Source organism: Eleutherodactylus coqui, chromosome 9 (assembly GCF_035609145.1).
Source record: "Eleutherodactylus coqui strain aEleCoq1 chromosome 9, aEleCoq1.hap1, whole genome shotgun sequence".
In the NCBI taxonomy this organism is placed as follows: Eukaryota; Metazoa; Chordata; class Amphibia; order Anura; family Eleutherodactylidae; genus Eleutherodactylus; species Eleutherodactylus coqui.
In genome coordinates this window covers 121,132,523-121,157,820 of record NC_089845.1, presented here as the reverse complement: position 1 = coordinate 121,157,820, position 25,298 = coordinate 121,132,523, and the positions used below count along the sequence as shown (strand labels likewise).

Here is a 25,298-nt window from a genome sequence, read left to right as displayed (position 1 = left end):
CATTAATGTCATACCTCCACACCAATGACCTCTATTGCGAGCACTTTGGGTTGGAATCTAGCACTTTAGCTATTCTTGTCTGCTTAAGTGCAATTAATTGGGTCAGGAGATCAGGACATAATATTATGCCTTATCCCCATATCGATTACCTAAATTCTAACTCGATATGCTAACTATTTTGAGTATCTATTTTTGGGGACGCTCTACTCCGCCTCTGTGCGTGTATTTACAGGCATACTTTGAAATAAACACCTCTCGTTATGTACCTACATATATCATCTAGCTATTAACCGCTAGCACACAAGATAAGCTTCCTTGTTTAGAGGTACCTTTTGGCAGGCCCCCAACCCTAAGAGTTACCTTAATGCCCTAATTGAGAGTATAGAACTCTCTTATAATAAGGATATTTATCCTGATCACTACACAAGTTTTGCTGTATTCATCTTAGATACAGCTTTTTATATATTAGTTTGATGTTCTCTCGGGGATTTCTCATTCCCTCTACCTTTGAACCTATGACTCAAGTACTGTATCTCCTGATGATCCAACAAATTAATGGTGAAACGCGTAGAGTATAAGTACTGACCAACCCTAGTACTGATCTGAGTATTTGTACTGGCTTACTCAAGTACTGATCATCATAAGTGAATACCTAGATGGTGATCCTGTCTTGTCGACACCTATAACAATTCAGGACGCTCAATTGTTGGAGCCTGAGTCCTGATCACTGATAGTGATAGTGTTCCATCACAAGTGAGAGTCCAAATGGTAACCCTGCCTTGTTTACACATAGAATAAACCAGCTCTTTTGGCTCCTATATTGAATTATCCTTTGCTTTTTTGAATCCATCTTGGGTAGAGTGTTTTTGTTTATCATAAAACATTTTTTTTTATCGCTTATCAAGTATCAAATAACTCCAGGTCCTTATCCTCCTATAACGAATCTGTGTCTGGAGGTACCTGGTTGCTGTGTGTTGTCTTTGTAGTGCCCAGTTTATGTTTTTTAATACATTTAATAAAATACGTTTTTAGTGGTAGTCACATCTGTGATTCAGTATATACATAGGCATTTAACCTTATATATAATCATTAGGCGTCTAATGCTGGGATCCCCGGGGATCAAGCGAACAGTGCCCCCCCCCCCTTATTGAATGTAATGGTGGTATACATGTGTGACTACAGCTCCATTTACCATGGGACAGAAGGAGATACCCGATCACATTGCTTGACTTTCTCTGTAGACAGTGAATGGTGCATTGGTCATGCATGTGTAACTCCGCTCCACTCACTAGGGAAACTCAGGGTGTGCTGTTGTTATGATCCCTGGGGGTCCCAATGGTTGGACCTACAACAATCAGACATAAGTAAGTGTTTTTGTGGGATAACTCCTGTACATATCTAATCCCAAATCTCTGAACTTCTTTAAAGGGGTTATACCACAATTGCAAGTTATCCCCTATCTATAAGATCAAGGATAACTTGCTAATCGTGGGGGGTCACACCACTGAGACCCCAGTTGATCTCGAGAATCGGGGTCTCGTGTTCCCCGTCATTTTCACTGTGGGGTTATAGGACCTCCTGCAGTAAGGAGGAGACTGAATGGAGTGCACTAGCACTCTGTTCACGTTCAATGGGGCTGTGGAGATACCCAAGTGGCAATCGCTGGCTGACTGTGCATATTCAGCCAACACTCCATGTTAAAGTCACTGCTGGGGAAGAAGTGACCCTCACAGTAACCGGTAGAGTGGGACATGGCAGCCCCATTCTGCAGATCGGCGGGGATCTCAGCAGTGAGACCCCCACCAATCAGCAGTTATCCTCTATCCTGTGAATAGGGAAGAACTTGCAATTGTGGTATGGCCCTCTTAAGTTTCCTTATTGTAGACTGAGATGAAGGCTATATTTTACAGTGATGGCTCTTTTGTCTTACCTTTTCAGATTACCCCTTCCAAAGGTGCCACCTATGGATATCCTCCAGTATGTTGTTGTGGAAGCATTTGGGGTTGCCTTAGTTGGATATGCAGTATCGATATTTCTTGCTTACAGCTCATCAAAGAAGTTTAAATACCCCATTTGTGAGAATCAGGTGAATCACATGTTGGTTTATTAAGTGATCTATCTAGAGAGTAAATTAATTTCATCCAGTAATCATGAAACAGAAATGCCAATAGCCTGGGATATGGTTCTGCACAGAGATGCAACATGATCTCAGTGGACCATGGTCAGTTAGGAGACTGGTTCATCTAGAACAGGCCTGCACAACATAAGGCTACATGCCACTTTACATTATAGTCATGGCACAGTCCGTGGCACAGTCATATCACGCTAACCACTAATGGTAAAGTCTACATTTTACCACTAGCGTGACATGACTGCGCACGGTAAAGGACCTTTGGTCAATTACAGTCATGTGACCGCGGCTGGTCATTCAAATCAGGGAAGGTCCTGTAGGCCTTGGGAGCGGCGGAGCGGCAGACTCTTTCAGTATTTAGAGCTGCTGTAAGTGCGTTGCAGGGTAAAAAGTTATGTCATTCATCCTGGGCTTTTTCTTGAGTTAAAAAGTATATTATAAATGTAAATTGTTCGTTTTTCAAACATAAGAGCTTCGGGACAGAGTCATGATGGCAGAACAAGTCCAAGAAGTCTATCCAATTTGACCCTTTATATGTGTTCACTTACTGACCCACTTAATGTCAAGGTAATTTGGCTTTAAAATGGCAAAGCTGCAAAATGTGATTAAAAACTGGTAATACTTAGAAATTTTCAAAATTAATTTAATCATTAAGCTATAGAATAGATAGGTTTTTAGCGGCTTATTTACAAAGTGAGCCATTAAAAACCTATCTGTGGCCCCAAAAGGCTTGCCAATCTTAATTTTGGCCCCTACATACTGCCAAGTTGCCTAAAGAATAACTATTCTTTGCAGTGGCTCTGGCTAAGAAACCTACATTCTGAGCATGGAAACCAATCCTCGGGGTAGGTCATCCGAATCAAATTGGTGGGGATCTGAAGCTCAGCACTCTTGCTAATCAGCTAATGTAAAGTAGCCGTAGTGCACTGCAATTAGCAGAACTCTGTCCACTGTCTAGTGGCCTGGAATGGTACTGCAGCTCTCTCCTATTCACTTCATTCGAGTGCCATGGCTACTTCACATTAGTGAGGACCTCCGCAAATCTGATATTGACTACCTAACATAAGGATTAGTCATCAATATATAGGACTACAAAACCCCTTTAACTGTGACACAATACAAGTGAGACATTGCTGAAATCAGCATGTCTGTCACTACTTTATGCTGCCCTCGGTGAGCACAACATAAAGTACCCAAAAGGTTCCCTTTAAAGACTGAGCAATAAGAATATATCATATGAACCCTTTCCAATCCAATTTCTATCCCGGTTTTCCTAGGGGGCTTACTCTTTTTCTGCCGTTATGCAATGGCGCTATCTGCTGGCTAAAGCCAGTACTGCATGAGGTGACACGTTGGATAGGCTCCGACAGCAGAGAGGCTGGCAGTATACAGTAAGAGAACCCTGGCAGACGTCTTCCAACATCAGAGCTGTACAGCCTTAAATCATATTGTCTTCAGAGGTCAGACAGTGGATTGGAGAGGGTTAATGTATGTTACATGTTGAAGTACTCCCTTCATTTTAGAATTGGCAATAAGTCCCTCGTGTCCAAATTAATTAACGATGATCATGTGAAGTCACCACTATGTTCTTTCCGACCCACCTCACCTCAGTGTTAACTTTATTTATAGTTCAAAACAGAGGAAAGTATAGTATAGTGTCAAATGGCAAGTGGACAACTCCATAAATCTGGCAAATCATACAAAGTCTAAAGGCCTATTTAAATGCTAAGATAATTTTTCAAATGATTGAAAATTTTAGCGATCTTTTTGCATAAAGTGTTAATGGACACTAATGTCCATTACCACTTTATCATCTTCATTTTCATGTAAAAGGGCCTACATGAGCTGTTTGCAGAGCCCAGCATTGCTTTCGCCGGGGCTGCAGGCAGATTACAATGTTATCTTCCATCTCCTGTGGAGAATGCAGCATGCGGTCTGTTGAGAGATACTTTGTCTCTCTGTGGCTGAACGATGGATTTTAAGTTCACCTTAAAATTATCGTTCAGACGAAAAGTGCACGATGGCTGCGTTTACATGTAATGATTATCGCTTATTTGTGGTCATTTGAACTAATTTTGAGTGGTAATCGTTGCGTGTAAAGGTCCATTTACATGTAACGATTATCACTCAAAATTCGTTCAAACGACCAGAAATGAGCGATAATCATTACATGTAAATGCAGGCATCATTCACTTTTCGCTTTAACAATGATTTTAATGTGAACTTAAAATCCCATGTTCAGCTACTGCAGATAAAGCAGGTTGCATTTATCTCCAGTAGACCGCAGGCTGTGTTCTCTGTGGGTTGCAGGTAATTGCAGGCAGCCTGGATGAGAACAGTGCAGCTCTCTGCACAGCCGGGCGTGTTTCTAATTACATGCTGGGCTATGCAAACAGTTTCTGGAGGCCCATTTACATGCAAAATGAAGATGATAAAGTGTTAATGGACATCAGTGGCCATTAACACTTTATGCAAAAAGAGCACAAACTTTCAATCTTTCAATCGTTAGAAAGATTATCTTTGCGTGTTAATGGGCCTTTATACTGAGGAATGATTACATAATGGGACATTTTGCTTACATTATCTTAAACTGATAAAAGTGAAGGAATGCGGGCACAATGACTAAATATGCTCTCCTGGAAATGCTGCTTCTATTATCTTCAAACTAAGCTATATATTAACCCTTGAATAACAAGTTTAACACCGAATCCTTTCACATACATCAGAGCACAGTGTTGTGTATCTAGTGTTACCATCCTTCTCCATTGAATGTCTATAGGAGTAGAACATTTTAAAAATGACCTACCTCTTGTTGTAGAAGGATAATGTCTCATGATCTATTCCTTTTTTTTTTTTCTTCTTAGGAACTCTTTGCCCATGGGCTCAGCAATATCATTCCATCGTTTTTCTTTTGTATTCCAAATTCTGGAGCCCCCGTACGTACTTTTATATCGTACAGCGCTGCATCGAAAACCCAGGTGAGTACCCTGCATTATCACTGTTACGTGGAAGAATGATCAATTCACACCATGTCCGCAGTGCCCCTTCAGCATTCATGCCATGAAGACCTCCACTTGTATATGCCAACGTGCCCGTAGACTTTAATAGTAAAATGTATGCCGAAATAACCTAATTCAATGGGACAAGCAAGCTTACAGTACGGAGAAGAGCCACTAAAAAAATACTGCGTCCTGAGTACAAACAGGATTATACTCAGATGTACAGATTGAAGCCGTTGTGGTGATTAACCTGTAGTGGTCCTAGGCAGCGGACCTCCACTGATCAGGTATTGATGGCCTATCCTGAGGATAGATCATCAATTTTTTAAAGCCTGAATACCCCTTTAAGAAGCCATAGGTATAAAACCTTAAACCCTCTTTGAAGCCTGGCGGTATAATTGGAAATGGTTAACAGGATTGTAATCAGGCATGCACTATAGAAAATGAAACCAAACGATCGGCTTATGTATAAATGAGTCTAAAGGCCGGAGCTACAGTGAGGGCTCTCACCAATTAGATTCAGTGCAGCTAAGCCGACTATGAGAGGTCAAATGATCCACCAATCAGCTGCTAATAATAGAAATGTAGCACAAAGAACATTTTGGTGGCGCGCAATTTTTAAAGGGGTTTCTGGCACTACACTTTTGATGACCTTTACTCAGAATAGTTCATTAATAGTTGATTGGCGGGAGTCAACTGATTGAAGAGCCAGTAGTGCTTTTGTGAGTGCCGCTGTAAGTTCAGTCCATACCAAGCACAGCACTGTAGATTGTATAGTGGCTGTGCCTGGTATTGCAGCTTAGTCCTATTAACATGAATAAGATTGAGCTGCTCTCAGGTCATGTGACCTACAAATGTGATGTCACATGCCTAGGAAGATGTTGTGGTGCTCAACTGAGCACCATGACCTCTTCATTTAGCAGATTGGTGGGAATCCCAAATGATAGGTTTGTCAATGTGGTCCATCTTGAGAACAGGTCATTAATAGCATAGTCCAGAAAAACTCCTTTAACTATCAATAGTTCAGATAGAGTATATATTATAATAGATAATATGTGAAATCCATTTTTCTTTGCTCTTTAGGTGACTTCTCTGATAGCGTGCGTGCTGGTCCTGCTCGTTATTTACTTTGTCGCACCACTCTTATACTGGCTACCTATGGTAAGGGAAGCTATGGTTTGAGAATTCAATCTTTGAATCCACATTTTAATTAAAAACTACTTACCTGCATTTCTATTGCAGTGTGTCCTGGCAGCTATAATTGTTGTGGGACTGAAAGGCATGCTCATCCAATTCAGAGATTTGAAGAAATATTGGAACGTGGACAAATGTGATTGGGTAAGAATGGAACTCCTCTGTGACGCTACCATTTATTACACAAATATGCGTCTTCGTTATGGCACTGCATTATATTTATTGGCGTTTGAAGAATCGGACTGAAAGTGCCCCGGAATTGGCTTGGGCCCGGCTTACACGAGCATGTCGGTACAAGTGTATTCGGCACACGGGTTTTCCTGTACCAGTCTGCCATAGTTAGCCATGTTGCCGCTCATACAACTTGCAAGAAAGATCACAGCATGTCCTATCTCAGCACGTATTACGTGAGCATACACACCAAGATGGTACATGGCGATGAGCGGCATACAGCCAGTATGCAGTCATTGTGTACTTACTGTGTGCCGCATGTGCATACATCTCCCAGTTAGCATGCTGCCAGATACCCCCATGTGAGCCCGGGCCTTAGACACATCCTTGAGTTTTTGTCATGGTGAACAGGGGTGTAACTATAGAGGGTGCAGGGGATGGCGTTGCACCCGGGCCCAGGAGCCCTAGGGGGCCAATAAGGCCTCTCTTCTCCATATACGGAGCCCAGTACTATGAATAAAGCATTATAGTCAGGGACCCTGTTACAGGTTTTGCATTGGGGTCCAGAAGCTTCAAGTTCTTTCTCTGTGCAGCATGGTTTAGGTATGGGTACGGGTACAGATACAGATAGAGGGGGGGGCCCAGCTCACGTTTTGCATCAGGGCCCCTGAGCCTTTAGTTACTCCCCTGATGGTGAATGTACCTTTTATGCAAGACAACTTTTGGGTGCATAAGCGCCTGACAGTCGTCCCAACCACAATCGCTCCTATGAGGGGTAATGGTCATTCAGTGAATGGAGGCAATACGGACCGGATGTCTCTTCCGGCTGCCCATCTCCATTCACTGCAAACAGGCAGTCGTTCGTAGATGAATGACTCCAGTTTACACTGAGTGAGTAGAATCTCGCTAGTTACTTTGTTTAAGGGAAGCTGAAACGAAGCGAAATCTGAGTGATTTCCGACTCAGCGCCCTGTTGGTGGCGGTGTGTACACAGGACGACTATCTCACACCCTTCCCCTTTTTTTTCTTAACCTGCCATAGACTTCTGTGGCAGCTTTCTGTGTAACACGCAGAAAAATAGGACAGGTCCTATCTTTTCTCGTGCGTAGCATGTGTTCATGAGTACAAACTCATTGAAATCAATGGGTTTGCATTATCACATTTTGCGGATATGAGTTTCGCGTGCATAAAAACGTGCGCACACATATTTGTCTGTTTTAAGCATGTGTTAAAACAGTGAAAGCATCTGTACTGACCGCCAATCCAGCGCTGCAGCTCCCGGCCTTAGTTGACGAACTTGCCACCTGACCACAGCAGCCAATGAGATGCCGGAAGCCATGATGCCAAGTGAATGGCATGCGACCGCTGCTGTGTCTTAATGGTGCAGCAGTCAGGTGGTAGCAGTTCATCGCCAAAGACTGGGCCGACCGCTGGAGCTGCAGTGCTGGATTGTCAGGTTAATGAACGGGTAAGTACAGCTGCTTTAACACATTTACACCCATTTTTCTCTTAAATCGCTCCACGCCCGGACAGCCTCTTCTTCACCTTCTTTTGATTCTTCTGCTGTTGTCCTGGACTTCCTTTCTTTGTAGGTAATCTGGATCTGCACTTACCTGGTTACAATCTGCTTTGCTGCAAACATGGGTCTGTTGTTCGGAGTTGTGTTTAGTATAGCTGTTGGCGTGCTGAGAATAACCCGGTAAGAACCATCTGTATATACTGCATTGATCCCGTGTCCTTCAATTGTTAGCCAGCTGCGCCATTTGTAAGCTCTGCATTGTTTTCTATCTAGATTGTACTCTTAGGCTACATTCACACGGGTGAGCGTGATATCAAGCTGAGAAACTCGGCCTAATATCGCAGTTGCCAACGTGCGTTTTTTTTTGTTTTTTTTTTAAAGAGGATGCAAGGCGTTTTTGATTTAAAAAATTGCAATCGCCAGGTGCATATGTTTCATGCATGCTCGAGGATTGAGTTTCCCATTGATTTCAATTGGAAACATCGCACTTGCGTGCACGTCACACGGCATGTGAGCCCTAAGCAGCAGACCCCCTCCAATTAACTTTTGATGACCTATCCTGTCATCAATAGGCCATTAATAGTATAGAAGTGGAGAACCCCTGCAAAAATTGCTCCATTCTTCCACATAAAGTGCCGGACTTCTTCCGGAGTTGGGCATGAACTTCTGGGTTTTGCAATGTTGGTAACCCTCCTCCTTCCCGTAAGTCCGCATGGCAAAATGTGACCTCACAGAGTGCTATTATTGCAAGATCTGATAGCGTTCACCAAACCAGCACTGCCTGTGCTTTAACCCAACAGTTTCCGCCTGGCGTCGGTAGGCCAACAGTTTCCGCCTGGCGTCGGTAGGCCAACAGTTTCCGCCTGGCGTCGGTAGGCCAACAGTTTCCGCCTGGCGTCGGTAGGCCAACAGTTTCCGCCTGGCGTCGGTAGGCCAACAGTTTCCGCCTGGCGTCGGTAGGCCAACAGTTTCCGCCTGGCGTCGGTAGGCCAACAGTTTCCGCCTGGCGTCGGTAGGCCAACAGTTTCCGCCTGGCGTCGGTAGGCCAACAGTTGCCGATTTGTTAACTGCTGGGTTAGAGTGCAAGCAGCGTTGGTTTAGTGAAAGCTGCAAGATCTTTTGCTGACCCGTGTCAGAAGTAGTGCAGCCTCAGGCTCCAGGACTGTAACCTCAAGCGATCATATCACATTCTAGTATAAAATATTAAAAACCACCTTCACGTATTTCATGCAGACTGAAGTTATGGTAGCTCACTTGGTTAATGACCTATGAATTAATTAAAAATGCCCTTAACTCTACAGAGCCAAGATAATGCGTGTAGTATATATGCATGAAGAATATAATGCAGTGACTGAAGATAAGTATCCGGTAAGGATTTTATAAATCATAGTCCAATCCATAATGAAGGGATTGTATGTGCCAAAATATTAGCCTGTAGATCTATAGGGTCCAACTGAAACCCCTAATGATCATGAGTTGAAGAGAATTTTGCTCATGCTTTGGGTTTATGTACAGGAGCTCAACCCATTCAAGTGAATGAGTCTGAGCTGCAATACTAGACACAGCATATAGAGGAGGACAACTTCACGGATCACTATGACCCATACATTGGGGTGACAGGTGGGAGTCTCCGTGGTTGGACAATATTTTACCAACATTTGAATACTATTTTGCAAGACATTATGAGGTCCTGCCCCCTGCTCTGCCCAGGAATGACCGCTTTGGGTCAGATTTGTATAAGCTCCATCCATTTTAGGTCGTCTTTGTGGGCCAAGCTTGTTGGGAAGTATAGTTAGACTATCATCAGCAATCTATTGATGTCCTATCATAAATATGTATAATCCATATCTAGGCCCATATAGGAAGTGGGATCTTGTCCTGGGCCTAGTTTCAATTATTGGTTAAATAGCTCCTTCCTTCTACTATAATGGTGAGCACATTGAGTTACTCCCAGCACATAAAAGTGCTGGTGGTATGGATTGGTGACACACAAGCATTATTTCTCAAAAAATGGCTGTGATTTAAAGGGACTGAGCTGCAATACTGGGCATAGCCACTATACAGTGTACGGCGCTGTTCCTGGTATACACAGAAGTAAAAATGGAGCTCCTCCAAGCTCCACTGTCACTTCAATCAGCTGATCAATGAGGATCCTGATATTGAGGACCCCCGCCGATCAACTATTGATGACCTACCTTGGAAATAGATCATCAACAGTTTAGGACCACAAAACCCCTTTAGTCTATCTGCCAGAGCAATAATGTGTGCATCTGATCTATCTGGTATCTTCATATACTTATTCTGTCATTCTTCCAGGGACTAAAAGTTGTCTCTATCGGGGCTCCACTATTTTTTCTCAATGCCAAGAGAGTCCATGTAGACATCCTGGAGATGATGCGTAAATTTGTAACAAGAAGAGATTCCTGTACGGTGAGAAAATATCCTCATTCTGGATTTCCTTTTCAAAAATAGACAGAGAGTCGATAATATGTATTGTTCAAAGTCTGCAACAAGAGTTTGGGAAATAATGGGCTGCATATCGATACAACTTTTTATATCCGCGACGAGCGTCCTAGACTAGAACAGTATCATTAAAAGGGTTGTCTCACCAGTGCAAGTGATCCCGTATCCACAGGTGTGGGGGGTCCAGGAATAAAGGGAGTTGCGGTCGCATATTAAAGCTACTGCTCCATTCATTTCAAAGGGACTGCTGGAGAGAGCCGAGTTCAACTGCTGCCTTCATTCTTGGAAAAATGAAAAAGTTGCAGGACTGGAACATCATAAAATTATAGAGTTCGTTCTGTAGAACCCTGCATTTTTGCTCTTCTGTTCTTTACATAAATGGCCTAAATTGTATAACACTACTAAAAAAATTTGTTTTATGATGCCTGAAATTTTAGACCTTATTCTGGGTGTTTTTAGTTCTAGGAGCGCTAGTTTTTGAGAGATTCCTGATGTCATTATCTAGTTTTGCTATAGTTACTTTATTTTGCCGCCAGCATTTGCTGACTAGTAGTATATAAGATACATATTGCCACCACTGTACATCACACTTGGTTAGATAAAACAACGTGTAAAGACATTGAAGAGGCATGGAACGTGTTTCAGCTACAAAAAACTTCCTGCAATGAGCATGGAGAAGCTAAAAGCAGGTAAATTCGATGGACCACAAATCTGGGAACTAAGGAAAGACCAGCGTTTACAGATTCAGTGGACGGCTCTGAGGCCTCTGCGTGGTCGTTGTTTTATATGCTTTTAAAGCATTTCCTTGGGAACTAGAAGGCCGTAAACTCTGGTGAACTTGTGGAGAATACGCTCACTTCTGTTTTTTAACACTAGGGTGTAACATGAGCATCAGATTGCAGGATCTGCACTTATTTGAATGGATTTCCAGATTGTCTTGGTGATGTAAGTGATGAACAGGGGGAAGGATGTCTGCAGGAAATAAGGACAGTGGAAGAACAAGATTGCGGTCGATGGGATACACATATGATGGCAGACTACTGGTGACCATGCCAGAACAGGACTGCGGACGATGGGATACACATATGATGGCAGACTATTGGTGACCATGCCAGAACAGGACTGCGGACGATGGGATACACATATGATGGCGGACTACTGGTGACCGTGGAAGAACAGGACTGTGGACGATGGGATACACATATGATGGCGGACTACTGATGACCGTGGAAGAACAGGACTGCAGACGATGGGATACATATATGATGGTGGACTACTGGTGACCGTGGAAGAACAGGCCTTCAGACGATGGGATACATATACAATGGCGGGCTACTGGTGCCCGTGGAAGAACAAAACTGCGGATGATGGGATACATATATGATGGCAGACTACTGGTGACCTTGGAAGAACAGGACTGCAGACAATGGGATACATATATGATGGCGGACTACTGGTGACCGTGGAAGAACAAGACTGCGGACGATGAGATACATATATGATGGCGGACTACTGGTGACCTTGGAAGAACAGGACTGCAGACAATGGGATACATATATGATGGCGGACTACTGGTGACCGTGGAAGAACAGGACTGTGGACGATGGGATACACATATGATGGCGGACTACTGATGACCGTGGAAGAACAGGACTGCAGATGATGGGATACAAATGATGGCGGATTACTGGTGACCGTGGAAGAACAGGCCTTCAGACGATGGGATACATATACAATGGCTGACTACTGGTGACCGTGGAAGAACAAGACTGCGGACAATGAGATACATATATGATGGCAGACTACTGGTGACCTTGGAAGAACAGGCCTTCAGACGATGGGATACATATACAATGGCGGGCTACTGGTGCCCGTGGAAGAACAAAACTGCGGATGATGGGATACATATATGATGGCAGACTACTGGTGACCTTGGAAGAACAGGACTGCAGACAATGGGATACATATATGATGGCGGACTACTGGTGACCGTGGAAGAACAGGCCTTCAGACGATGGGATACATATACAATGGCGGGCTACTGGTGCCCGTGGAAGAACAAAACTGCGGATGATGGGATACATATATGATGGCAGACTACTGGTGACCTTGGAAGAACAGGACTGCAGACAATGGGATACATATATGATGGCGGACTACTGGTGACCGTGGAAGAACAGGACTGTGGACGATGGGATACACATATGATGGCGGACTACTGGTGACCGTGGAAGAACAGGACTGTGGACGATGGGATACACATATGATGGCGGACTACTGATGACCGTGGAAGAACAGGACTGCAGATGATGGGATACATACAATGGCGGACTACTGGTGACCAAGGAAGAACAAAACTGCGGATGATGGGATACATATATGATGGCAGACTACTGGTGACCTTGGAAGAACAGGACTGCAGACAATGGGATACCTATACGATGGCGGACTACTGGTGACCGTGGAAGAACAAGACTGCGGACGATGAGATACATATATGATGGCGGACTACTGGTGGCCATGGAAGAACAGGACTGCAGACAATGGGATACATATATGATGGCGGACTACTGGTGACCGTGGAAGAACAGGACTGTGGACGATGGGATACACATATGATGGCGGACTACTGATGACCGTGGAAGAACAGGACTGCAGATGATGGGATACAAATGATGGCGGATTACTGGTGACCGTGGAAGAACAGGCCTTCAGACGATGGGATACATATACAATGGCGGACTACTGGTGACCGTGGAAGAACAAGACTGCGGACAATGAGATACATATATGATGGCAGACTACTGGTGACCTTGGAAGAACAGGACTGCAGATGATGGGATACACATATGATGGCGGACTACTGGTGACCTTGGAAGAACAAGACTGCGGACGATGAGATACATATATGATGGCGGACTACTGGTGACTGTGGAAGAACAGGACTGCAGACGATGGGATACACAAATCTTGACAGACTATTGGTGAAACATCCAGCGCGAATGTCCAGGAACATCTCATTGCAAGAAATCACAGAAATGTAGCATCATCGACACAATGAATAAACTTTTGTTTTATTCGTGTTCTAGGCTTCTTGGGATTTATCTTTTGTACCTTCAGCTTTTGATTAGAAGTCATTACATGTATAATACAATATGTGTACATGGATACAACTAAGGTTCTAACATCTCAGTCACTAAAAAATTGTGTTCCCCAGTATCTGAGTATTTATCTATCTATTTCATATCTGCCTGAGTGTCTATCCATCTCTGTCTTTCTGTCTCTCTCTCTCTCTGTCTGTTTGTCTGTGTGTCTCTATAAGATCTAATAATTTAATCTGTATTTTAGCATAAAGCCGGAGCATTGCTGATGACTACGCCCAATGGAGTGTACAAAGGTAAGTAAATGTATTCCTTTTGCCAAAATCAGTGCACTGTCTAATGCAGCAGTCACTTCCTAGCAGTGACGCATCAGAATAGACTGCATTTTGATGAGATGATGGATGCTTTGGAGACAACTAATCTTCAGGATGCCTTTGGGGAGAGATTTTACTCAAATGGTTTGTACCAGAATTTGAAGTGGGATAACTTGCAGAACAGTAGGGGTCTCACTGCTGAGCCCCCTGCTAATTTCAAGAATGAGACCTCCGTGTCCTGTTCTCCTGTTACTACGAGGGTCACTTCTCGCCCTGTAGTAGCATCCTATTAAGGGTGTGCTAGCCGAGCATGGGCGGTCAGCACTCTATTCTCTATCAATGGGAATTCTGAGATGCCAAAGAAATGGATACAGTGTAACATGATGGTCACAGCATTGGATATCTTTTGCAGAGACATCTCTCTATGTACATGACATGCTAGATGCCTTCCTTTTTGGTTGCATTATTTCTACCTCTTCTGTTATGTGATAATTTAAAATAATTCTATTTAATAAAGTGTAATTTTTTTATTGAAGTTTTTGCATGCTGACCTTTTTTTGCCTATCCATTATGCAGCTTAGCATATGTTTATACTTGTAATATATGCAACTTTGATTTACTGTGATTTACTGTATCTCCTTTAATCCATGTATGTTGGACTGACACTCATTTTTGCAATAGGGTTTAATTAAAACTTTTGCTCTTTGTCTTCTCCAGCTTCTGCTTATCACTATTATATCATATAGATTACTGCAGTCTAAGGGCTCCCACACACTTGTGTTTGCGTTTTTTTGTTAACGCGATTGTCAATGGGACTTTCTATTGTAAAAAACACAACGCAACGCAACTCTGTGCATTAACAAATCACGTTAACAAAAAACGCAATCTCAAGTGTGTGGGACCCTAAGGGTGCTTCTACACGGAATGACCTGTTGGGTGCAGATTATTGTTCCAATGCTTTGTGCATATTTGCGCTTATGTCCGTCTGAAGGAGCCCTTAGTCTCAGATTTCTGCCATGGATTAAGGCCCCCTTCACATATGTTGCACGAATGTTTAACATGCCTAATACAGAGAACCGAAACCCCATTGATTTGCCGTGGGGTATTCAGACATGTGCTTTTCAAGCGAGTGAAAATAATCGCAGCACATTCTATTTTGATCCATATTATGGATTGATATAGCCTGTTAAAGTCAATGGGATTGCGTAAATTCGCAGTGTATTCACTGCTTATTTACACTTGGAATCAATGGGGCCTCCTTGCGTCTTTTTTTTTTTTTTGTGCCCGTGAAATATGCAATGTATATGCGTAAAAAAAAAGTATAATGCAGGCAATACACACAGTTTTGGTCTGTGAAAATGTTGCATGTTTCACCAGATCCACATTGGAAGGATCAGACAGATAACCTTGTGAATGAGCCCTTTGGCGGTTTCACAGGTCTTTGTGGCAGTTTTGATGCAGTTTTTTTTAGACTAAGCCAGAAATGGATCCAGCAGTAAGGAAGTAGAAGTCCTGTCTTTATTGTTCCCATGTCTCTTGCATTCATTTCTGGATAAAAAAATACATAGTAACTTCCATAAAACAACTGATTTTTTTTTTTTCTGATAAACCCTGTGATTGACCTGTGTTTATTTTTTGCTATGATCAGATGTTAGCTGTATCTCAGTAGTAAGAATAAGTTGTTTGTTTTGTGGTGGTTTTCTTTAAGGTGTTTTTTGGGGTCCACAACATTTTTTACTAAATGCAGCATGCTCTAGGTATGCAGTTTTGTTTCTTTTTTTAGGGGTGGGGGGTTCTTATAGACTTCTCTACAAGTAAAAAAGTGCCTGAAGTACAATGGATAAAAACATCTGCACACCTCTGTAAAATCCCAGGTTTTTGTCATGCTAAATTTGACAAAGAAGAATTATTTGAGCTTTATTTCCACCTTCAGTGTGGCCCGTTATCTGTACAACGTCATTGGAAAACAAACTGTAACCATTTGGGGTGAAAAAGACAAAACAAAATTAAAATAATGTGGTTGCATCCTCTTATATTTGAGGATGTGGTTGAATTCAGAATTGGCCAATCGCATTTAAACTCATGATAAATAGTAGTCATTATTTACGAGGATTATGATTTTCCCCATATAAAGTTCAGCTCTTCTTTTTTTTTGTTAATTCACTTTTTATTGAAAGAGTTTAACATACATGGTATTCAACTTTACATAAGTACCAGCTGTTTGTCTAAACTTCAGTAACATAGAGTTTCTTACAGAATTACATGCGTATGTTACCATCATAACATTATATTCTTATCAAACTGACTTGTATCTGAACTGCCCATCCCGGTCAGACACTTACACATGGCTTTATTTATCCGGCCAGAGTGGGCATAAATCATCACATCCAAGTACCTAAACTATTCAAATCTCTACAACTTATCAGAAGAGTAAGGCTTAAAGGCAAGGGTGGGGGGGGGGGGGGGACGGGGAGGGGGGGGGGGGTGGTCACAAGTCTCTGTATTCAGTCTACGAACTTTAGTTCTGCGGTTAACGCCACTTGGGTGGGCGTGGTGCGTGAACTGTTGTCTTCCACGCAACCCCTACTTTACTCCAAATATGGATAGTGGAGTTATTGAAGTTATTTCCCCATATCTCTAAATCCCTGAGGCCAATCCCAGGGTTTGTCGCATGTGTGCGGGCGGTCACGTCCCCACCGGGGGGGGGGGGGTGCAGGGACGCGAGCGCCCCAGCGACGTCCTCCCGACATCTCCCAATTGGCAGCTCTCCAGGCACCCTGAGACTCTGTGGTCTTACAAGCGGAAGGGGGTAGGTCCGTCATGTCTCAAGTCTTGTGAGGTGCTATAGCTCAGAGTTGGTGTGGGAAGATTATTCTAGTGTATGGCTTTGGAGGATTGAGTTAGTTGTGTGAGGTGGATTATTTCCAGCTAGTATCTTTACTTGTTCGCTACTAGGCTTTGACTCTATTACAGTGCAATCCGGACTCCTCTCAGAGAGACTATTATGGAGGCTCCGGTGGAGTTACCCCCCTCAAATCAAGAGGGGTCCGCTGCAGGGGATCCGCCTTGTGTTGTGGTACTAGAGCAAGAGTCTACCCACGGCGACCATATTGTCAAAAATGTTGGATATGTCGAGTTTGTCCAACTAAGGATCTCCTCAAACTGGTATATCTGGTTGATTTTTGTTTTCCACATCGTAATAGGGGGGGGTGCAGGGCTTTTCCAGTGGAGGGGTATTAACGCTTTAGCTGCTGCCACCATAAAAGCGGCCAGTTTGTCCTTTAGGGGATTGAATGACTTGTTTGGTCTATTTAAAATTATCGTGTCTGGGGTCAAGTCAATTGTTTTTCCCAAAATTCTATGCATTTCGCTTTCAATCGCTGACCAAAAGGGTTTAATTATTTTGCAATTCCACCAGATGTGTAAGTAAGATCCCACCTCCTCCTGGCATCTCCAGCACCTGTTTGAATCTGCCAGTTTGTAGTTATACAACCACTCGGGGGTTTTATACCATCTGGACAATAGTTTGTAGTTGTTTTCTTGGAGGCGCACGCAAGGGGAAGCGCCATAAGAAGCTTTAAATATCGTTTTAATTTCTATTTCCGATAGCTTGATGTCCAGCTCCTTCTCCCACGAGGAGATATAAGATGGTCTACTTAATGTATGAGGTGTTGTGAAGTTTTTGACAAGCGAGGAAATTTTCCTGCGTTCTGTATTCTGTGATTTTATTAACCTTTCAAATTCCGTAGTTGGTCTTGTGGAGGGGTAATCTTTTTTAAATGTAGCTATTGTGTTCGCAATATGTGCAATATGGAGATTTTGTAGTTTCTTTTGTATGCCTAGGGAGTTAATAATAGTGGTGGGATCCTCGTGCATAATGTTTTGAAAATCCTGAATTGTATTTCCTTCAAAAATGTTCCATAGGTTCTCTGGCATCCCAGTCTTAGGATTTTTGAGGGTGTTGGGGAGCAGGCTTAACGGAGTGTATGGTGATGGCAGGGGGGCCAATCTGTGTGATAGGGAGTCCCAGGTCTCGCAGATACCTCTCAACAGGATGCTAAATTCTTTGGCTCGGTATGTTTTTGGGCAGGGAAGCCACAGATCTCTTATCAGGTTGTTACCATAAGTTTGTTGTGCGATTTTCCTTAACTTTTGGCTTTTGGTCGGAGCCACCATACCCAACCATCTATTAAGGTTTATTGCCTTGTAATATTCCATTATATTAGGGAGGCCCACACCTCCGTGTTGTCTTCTTCTAGACATTAACGAGTATGCTAGTCGCGGACGTTTGTATTTCCAGAAGAAGCGCGAGAATTGTGAGTTGATTTCCTTGAAAAAGGATTTGGGTATGTGTATTGGTAACATTTGTAATTTGTATAGAATTTTAGGTAGAATGTATGTTTTAATTAGGTTTTTCCTCCCAAACCAAGAAATTATTGGAAAGTTATATGCGGTGAGAAGTGATGAGATATCTGTAATTAACGGTCCCAAATTGATCTCATAAAGTTTGGACAGGTTATTTGAAATTTTGATACCTAAATAGTCTAATGAATGATCTGCCCATACATATGGTGATGATCTCTTCACTTCTTCTGCCCTGTGGGGGGGCAGCGAAATATTCAGTATTACCGATTTATTTGTATTCACTTTTAGGTTGGAGAAGCTGCCATATTCATCTAGCAAGAGATTTAAGCTATTGAGTCCCTGTGCCGGATTTGTGATCAGGAATAACACATCATCTGCAAATGCAGCAGATTGTATACAATCTCCTCCAACCTCCAGGCCTCGAATTTCTGGGGATTGTCTAACCGCCTGAAGGAGAATTTCCAGTGTAAGGATAAATAATGTGGGAGAAAGTGGGCATCCTTGGCGCGTGCCGTTTGTTATATTAAATGGTTGGGATAAGATATCATTAATTTTTATTCTGGCGTAGGGTTTTGCGTAGAGGGAGAAGACAGCGTCGGTTAGTTGGCTAGGGAAGTTAAATTTGTCTAGAGTCGCTCTCATGAATGACCAATTTACTCTATCGAATGCTTTTTCAGCATCGATCCCCAGGAAAATTAGGGGAATGTTCTTTTTCTTAGCATATTGTATCGAATGTAGGAGTATGGCGGCGTTGTCCTTTCCCTCTCTACCTTTAACGAACCCTGACTGTTCATCAGAAACTAGTTTGGGTATAATGCTGCTCAGGCGATTAGCAATTATTTTTGCCCAGATTTTTATATCTACGTTCAGTAGAGAGATTGGGCGGTAGTTGTTACATAGGGTTGGGTCTTTGCCTTCTTTATGTATTAAGGCGATGTGGGCCTCCTGCGTTTGTGTGGGGAATGTGGCTCCGTTCATAATAGCGTTTAACGTAGTTCTAAGATGGGGTTCCAGACTTTGTAGTAGTGTTTTATAGTAGCCTGTAGTGAGGCCATCAGGGCCCGGGCTCTTACCGTTAGGGAAGCTATTTATTACTTCTGTCAGTTCTTCTTGACTCACAGGGGTCAGTAAATCTGTGGCTTCTTCTGAGCTAATCTTGGGAAGGGTGAGCTTTTTAAGGAATTTCTCCATGTTCTTGTGTTTTCTTTCAAGCTCTATTTGTGTGAGTTTGCCTTCAATGTTGTATAGATTTGTGTAGTAGTCATGGAATTCTGTCGCTATATCTTTAGATGATGTGGCTTTCCCTCCCGAGGCTTTTTTAATCTCTTTGATGTGGGTTTTTTCCCTCTCTTTTTTAATAAGGGTTGACATCAGCTTTCCACCCTTGTCTCCATGTGCGTAGATCTTTTGTTTGTAATTTATAGAGGATTTAGTGAATTTTTTGTCAAGGATTGCTCTTAATTGATCCCTGAGGGAATTAAGTTCGATTTGTGCCTTTTCTACAAGTGCTAGTTTTCTTTTTCGCTCTAAGACTGCGATTTTTGTTAATAGTTCATCTATTTTTTTTTGTTTCTGTTTCTTCAGTTTCGAACCCAGGGAAATGAATAAGCCTCTCACGAAAGCCTTGTGTGTTTCCCATATCAAGGGAGCATTTGTGTTGTCTTTGGAATTAATTTCGAAGAATTCAGAGAGATTTTTTATCAGCTCTTGTTTGTATTCCTCTTCTCTTAATATCGACTCGTTCAAGGACCATCTCCATTCCCCTAGGTTGTTCGAAAATATATTTAAACTCGTGTGTATTGGGGCGTGGTCTGAAATTGTTATGCAATCTATTTGAGAACTGTGTATTGCTTTCAGTAGATTGTTTGACACAAAAATGTAATCGAGTCTCTGATGTGAGGTGTGAATGTGCGAGTAGAATGTAAAATCTTTTTCTTCTGGGTGTCTATATCTCCAGGAGTCGGTTATATTTAGTTCCTGCAAGGCTATATGAATTTTTTTCAGCGCCCTCTGCGAGACCTGGGACTTGCCCCTCGAGGAGTCCAGTAACGGGTTTAGTGTCACATTTAGATCCCCGCCCAGAATCACCTGACCCTCTGCAAAAGCTCTCAGTGTATGTAGAGTGTCCGTGAGCCACTTAGATTGGTTCGTATTGGGCCCATAGATGTTAGCTAGGGTGTATGGGACTCCTCTTATTTTGCCTTTAACGAATATAAAGCGTCCCTCTGTATCTGTTAGTTGTTTTTCACACTGGAATGGGAAATCTTTGTGAATTGCAATTGTGACTCCCTTAGAGGCTGAGGAGGGGTTGCAGCTGTGGAACCATTGTTTGAAATAGTTTTTGGGGAGGATTGGAATCTTGTTACTTTTAAAATGGGTCTCTTGGAGGAATGCGATTTTGGTTTTATTTTTCCTCAATAGCCATATCATATGGTGTCTTTTATTAGGGGAGTTTAAGCCTTTAGCGTTGAAGGTGGTAAATGTTGTGCTACTTGTTTGGGGGGATGTGGAGAACCTCTGTTGTTTTTTCTGTTTGTATTGTGGGGTATCGGCATTGTTAAGATGTCTCGCAGACATATTTCTGGGTTCTGTATACGTGTCTGTTTTCGCAGAAAATGAGGGTGGGGGAAATCGGTTAAACTATTAGCAGAAGGTCTGCAATTAACGTTGGGTTCTTGACTGGTGTGTAAATGTCCAGTCAACTGTTTTATGTTCTGTGTTTGTTTTGTGTGGATCAGAAGCACCCCGACAACCTCCCCTTACGGGTCTCTGTTGTCGGTGTCTTTCTCATCTCGGTATTGCCCTTAAATAAGAGCAGGTGTTGGAGTTCAGTGTGTGGTAAGTTCACTCACATGTGTGGCCTCCCCTGGTGGCGCGTGGTCGGATGTTATTCTCTGTTCCGTTTATGCCGTCTGGAGAATTTTTCTCCGCCCGCTGGGCGAGCACCTCCCTCTACCGGCAAAGTCTTGGTGTTTTTGGCTTAACCTGGGTATGGAGAAAGGCTAGTCGGAGCAGCAGAAAGTGGACGAGGTGAGAGGTAGAAGGAAAAAGAAAGGCACGTTAACATAGAACAATAATAAGTGCAACAGTATCCTTCGTAGCCCATATGACACATTCTTCCTAGGAACTTCTTATAACTAGAGTAAGCTAGTGAGCCAACTTGATCAAACCGCTCTCGCGCTGTGATCCCCGGGCGGGGAGGGAACCCGGCGGGCCGACCCCCGTACGGCCCCCGGGCCCCACCCAGCCCCAGGACCCAGCCTCCTGGCCCGAACCCCCCAATGCACAATCCCGACCAATAAAGGCTAAATACCTCTGGCAACACAGAATTTACTCAAAACATTTTACTTTAACCTCCGATGCTCATACCCTCTTCTCATGCTGGTCTGGACGTACACGGAGAGGACAGCCCGAGGAGTCTCCTGTGAATTCTTGAGCATTGCGAGGAGGAGCCCGCCAGTGTCTCTTTTTCAATAACGTTACTGTTGAAAAAAAACAGTGTGAGGAAGTCCGCTCATTACTCAGAAAGCAAAAGTCTCGTGTCTGGGTCTCACTCTCATTAGTCCACAGCGCCACTCCTCTGGGGGACCATCACCACTCCAACAACGAGGAAAAGACTCTTAAAGTGTCCTAAGATGAGGTTTTTGCGCCATGTTTTTTGCTTCTGGGTGATTTGAGCTTTGTTGTTAACTTCCAAGGCTCTATCTCCGGAAGCGGTGGTATAGTTAGATCGTATTGTGTCGGCATCCAGGAAGGTATATCTATTGGATCTATTTTCAGTTGTTGCCAAATCACCTCGAGATCTTCCGGGGTTCTGACCGTCAATCTGTGTCCTGCATCATTGATTGCTAGGCCAAATGGGAACAGCCAGGAGTATTGAATTCCTTTTGATTTCAGAGCTTCTAGAAGCGGTCGCAGTATCCGCCTTTTTGCCAGAGTAGATGGCGCGATGTCTTGGAAGAAGAGTAGTGTCGCATCGTTATATTTAAATGTCTGGTGAGTTCTTGCTGCATTTAAAATGGCACTTGTGTCTGTGAAGGAGAGAAGGCCGCAAATAACATCCCTTGGCGGGTCTCCGTTTTTTGGTTTGGGTCTTATTGCTCTGTGAATTCTTTCGATTTGGATGTGAGTGGCCCTCTCTTCGCCCAGTAAGTCAGTGAAAATCTCTTCAGCCACTTTGCGTAAGGATTCTGCTGCCCAAGATTCCGGTAGCCCTTTTATCCGGATGTTGCAGCGTCTGCTACGGTTTTCTTGATCTTCGATTAAGGTAAGCGCACGATCAAGGTATGAACGGTGGACCCCCACCACTTGCGTGGTGGCTTTTGCATGTTCTATGATGGCTGAGCATGAACCTTCCAGGTCCTCCACTCTGTGGCCCATTTGTTGTAACTCGGTTTTGATATCCGCTAGTTCTGACATTATTGGTTGGGTGACTTTCAGTAGTGCTTTTTGAAGGAAGGATTTAGATATTTGGGTATTGAGGTCGCACTCTTCCTCTTCCATGTCGCTGTCTAGCTCTGAATCTGGGGTTGCTTGGTCAGAGGTGTTTTGTGGGGGAAGCGATTTTGCAGAGGTGCTTGGAGATTGTGAGTTTTTCTTTTTTAGAAATTTCTGCATGTCAACTTGATTTTTTTGTCCTCTTGGTGTATTTGGTGGATCGCCACTGCGGTCTCTGCTTCCCTTCACCATTTTATGCGATTGTAAGGGGTTTGTTGGAGTTTGTTTGACGGTCAGAAAGGTCCCGGGAATCAGTCGTATATTATTGTGCCCGGCGTTATGGGTCAGGTCAAGGTGCAACTTCTTCCACACTAGTTAGAATTCAGCCTGTCATCTTTGTAGGCGAGTTTCACCCCATGGGAAGATGGTGTTTTAAGATGACAGAGGAAAAGTTGAATTTTGCGGTTTTGGCAGACTTATTTCTATCGTCCTGAAAAATTTTCCACGGATCTGTGTGATACAGCTCCGTAGAAGGTTTGAACTATGCTTTTGGAGGGGTCTCTTCTTTTCTTTACAGCAAGCCTGTGGGCTATTTGCTTGTTAGTGATGGAGAAAAGAAAAAAAAAAGGAAAAAATTGTTTTGTGAGTTGCAGTGCTAGCCTGCGTGCGTCTATAGCCTTCAAAAATTGAAAGAGTTTTGGAGCTGGATAAACCAGCTCCGAGAAAAATTAGGGCAGTGCCCTTTAAGGAGAGTTTGTCTTGCTAAAACTTGTGCCGTTTGGGCTGACAGCTCCTTTAATAGAGAGCTACTGCACTCTGTAATGGCCGCAGACACTGTAGGGGGAGAGGGAGGGGGGGCTGGATGGCGGGAAATTCTGGCGGGAAGCGGGTTTGCTGGCAGGGAGTTGGCGTTCAAAGTAAGATGAGCAATCTTTAAGCCCTGGGGAGCATGCCTAGTATGTGGGAAGGCTTATCAGGGTCTCCGGTACTCACTGCTTTTGAGAACGTTGTTTTTCTCTCTTTCTTGCCTGTTGCCGTGGCTCCCGCTCACGGGGCTGTCTGAATAAACGTCCTGTGAGCCGCTCCTATTCTCTGGGCTCTCCTCAGCTTTCCTCCGCCAGCGCTGCCGGTAGGGGTACACCGGGGATCCTCCGCTATAGGGGAATAGTTTCTATGCGGCTCCTCTGCACACCCCGCTCTCTCTCCTCTCCTCTTCCGTGCAGGACTCTGTACCGGCTCCGCGCTCAGCGCACAGCGCACCGAGACTCCCAGGTTACCGGAGAAGTGTCCCGTGAGCCGCCCCTGTTCTCCTGGCTCTCCTCAGCTCACCTCCGCCGGCGCTGCCGACAGGCGCTCACCAGGGATCTTCTGCTGCAGGGAAACAGATCCTCCGAAGCTTCTCTATGCGCACCGCTCTCTCTCCTCACTCCCGCTCCCTTGCCGGACTCCGTGCTGGCTCAGCGCACCGAGCCTCCCGATGTCCCGATTTCGTGGGGAAACCGCTCTAAATGATCCTCACACTGCAGGTAAGGTCTTGCTTTTAGTGTGGGGAGCACTTGCTGGCTATAATATGCCAAAAGATGCCTAAAAAGCCTCTATGGCTCCGGAGCCACGTTTCAGTGCGTCCTCACACTTTGCAGGCTTGGCCACGCCCCCCAAGTTCAGCTCTTCTAGGAGGATTTTTCAGATATTTTCTTAGTTGGTCCATAAAGATCTTACAACACAAAGGGGTCTGAAATTGTTCCAGGAGACGGCCAAGAGGCCTACTGCAACATTGAAGACGCTGCGGGAGTTTCCTGCAAGTACTGGTTGTGTAGTACATGTGACAACCCTCTCCCGTATTGTCCATATGTCTGGGCTGTGGGGGGTGTTTTGCCAACTGAAAGGCAACAAGTTCAGATACGGCTTTAAAGAAGGACAAGTGGGTTGATACTAGAGATGAGCGAACGTACTCGTCCGAGCTTGATATTCGGGCGAATATTAGGGTGTTCGGGATGCTCGTTACTCATAACGAGCACCACGCGGTGTTCTGGTTACTTTCAGTTTCCTCTCTGAGACGTTAGCGCGCTTTTCTGGCCAATTGAAAGATAGGGAAGGCATTACAACTTCCCCCTGTGACGTTCAAGCCCTATACCACCCCCCTGCTGTGAGTGGCTGGGGCGATCAGATGTCACCCGAGTATAAAAGTCGGCCCCTCCCGCGGCTCGCCACACATGCCTTGTGAGTTAGCTGAGGGAAAGTACTATCGTGCTGGTGCTGCTGTAGGGAGAGCGTTAGGAGTCAGTGTAGGCTTCAAGAACCCCAACGGTCCTTCTCAGGGCCACATCTACCTGTGTGCAGGCTGCTGCTAGCAGTGTTTTTTTTTTTTTCCTCAAAATCGGCAGTGCAGAGCATTGCACCCGGCATTAGGGACAGAAGTGGTGCATAGGCAGGGAGAGTGTTAGCAGTGAGTGTAGCCTTCAAGAACCTCAACGGTCCTTTCTAGGGCCAAATTTAACCGTGTGCAGTACTGTGCTGGCTGCTGTTAGCAGTGTTGCATATTTTTTTTTTTCTAAAAATCGTCTGTGCAGAGCATTGCACCCTCCATTGATACTACAGGGACAG

General features: G+C 43.9%; 1 protein-coding gene across 2 annotated transcripts in view; it reads left to right on the top strand.

Moving 5' to 3' along the window:
• The window catches only part of SLC26A7 (solute carrier family 26 member 7), a 51,533-nt gene that overhangs the window by 14,691 nt on the left and 11,544 nt on the right, over positions 1 to 25,298 (top strand). For both annotated transcript variants that reach the window (XM_066579024.1, XM_066579025.1), the window contains 8 exons: positions 1,939 to 2,086; positions 4,996 to 5,109; positions 6,214 to 6,291; positions 6,373 to 6,468; positions 8,088 to 8,194; positions 9,316 to 9,382; positions 10,331 to 10,444; positions 13,826 to 13,874. In XM_066579024.1, coding sequence (XP_066435121.1) covers positions 1,939 to 2,086; positions 4,996 to 5,109; positions 6,214 to 6,291; positions 6,373 to 6,468; positions 8,088 to 8,194; positions 9,316 to 9,382; positions 10,331 to 10,444; positions 13,826 to 13,874 — 773 coding nt within the window. The remainder of the gene's footprint in view (positions 1 to 1,938; positions 2,087 to 4,995; positions 5,110 to 6,213; positions 6,292 to 6,372; positions 6,469 to 8,087; positions 8,195 to 9,315; positions 9,383 to 10,330; positions 10,445 to 13,825; positions 13,875 to 25,298) is intronic.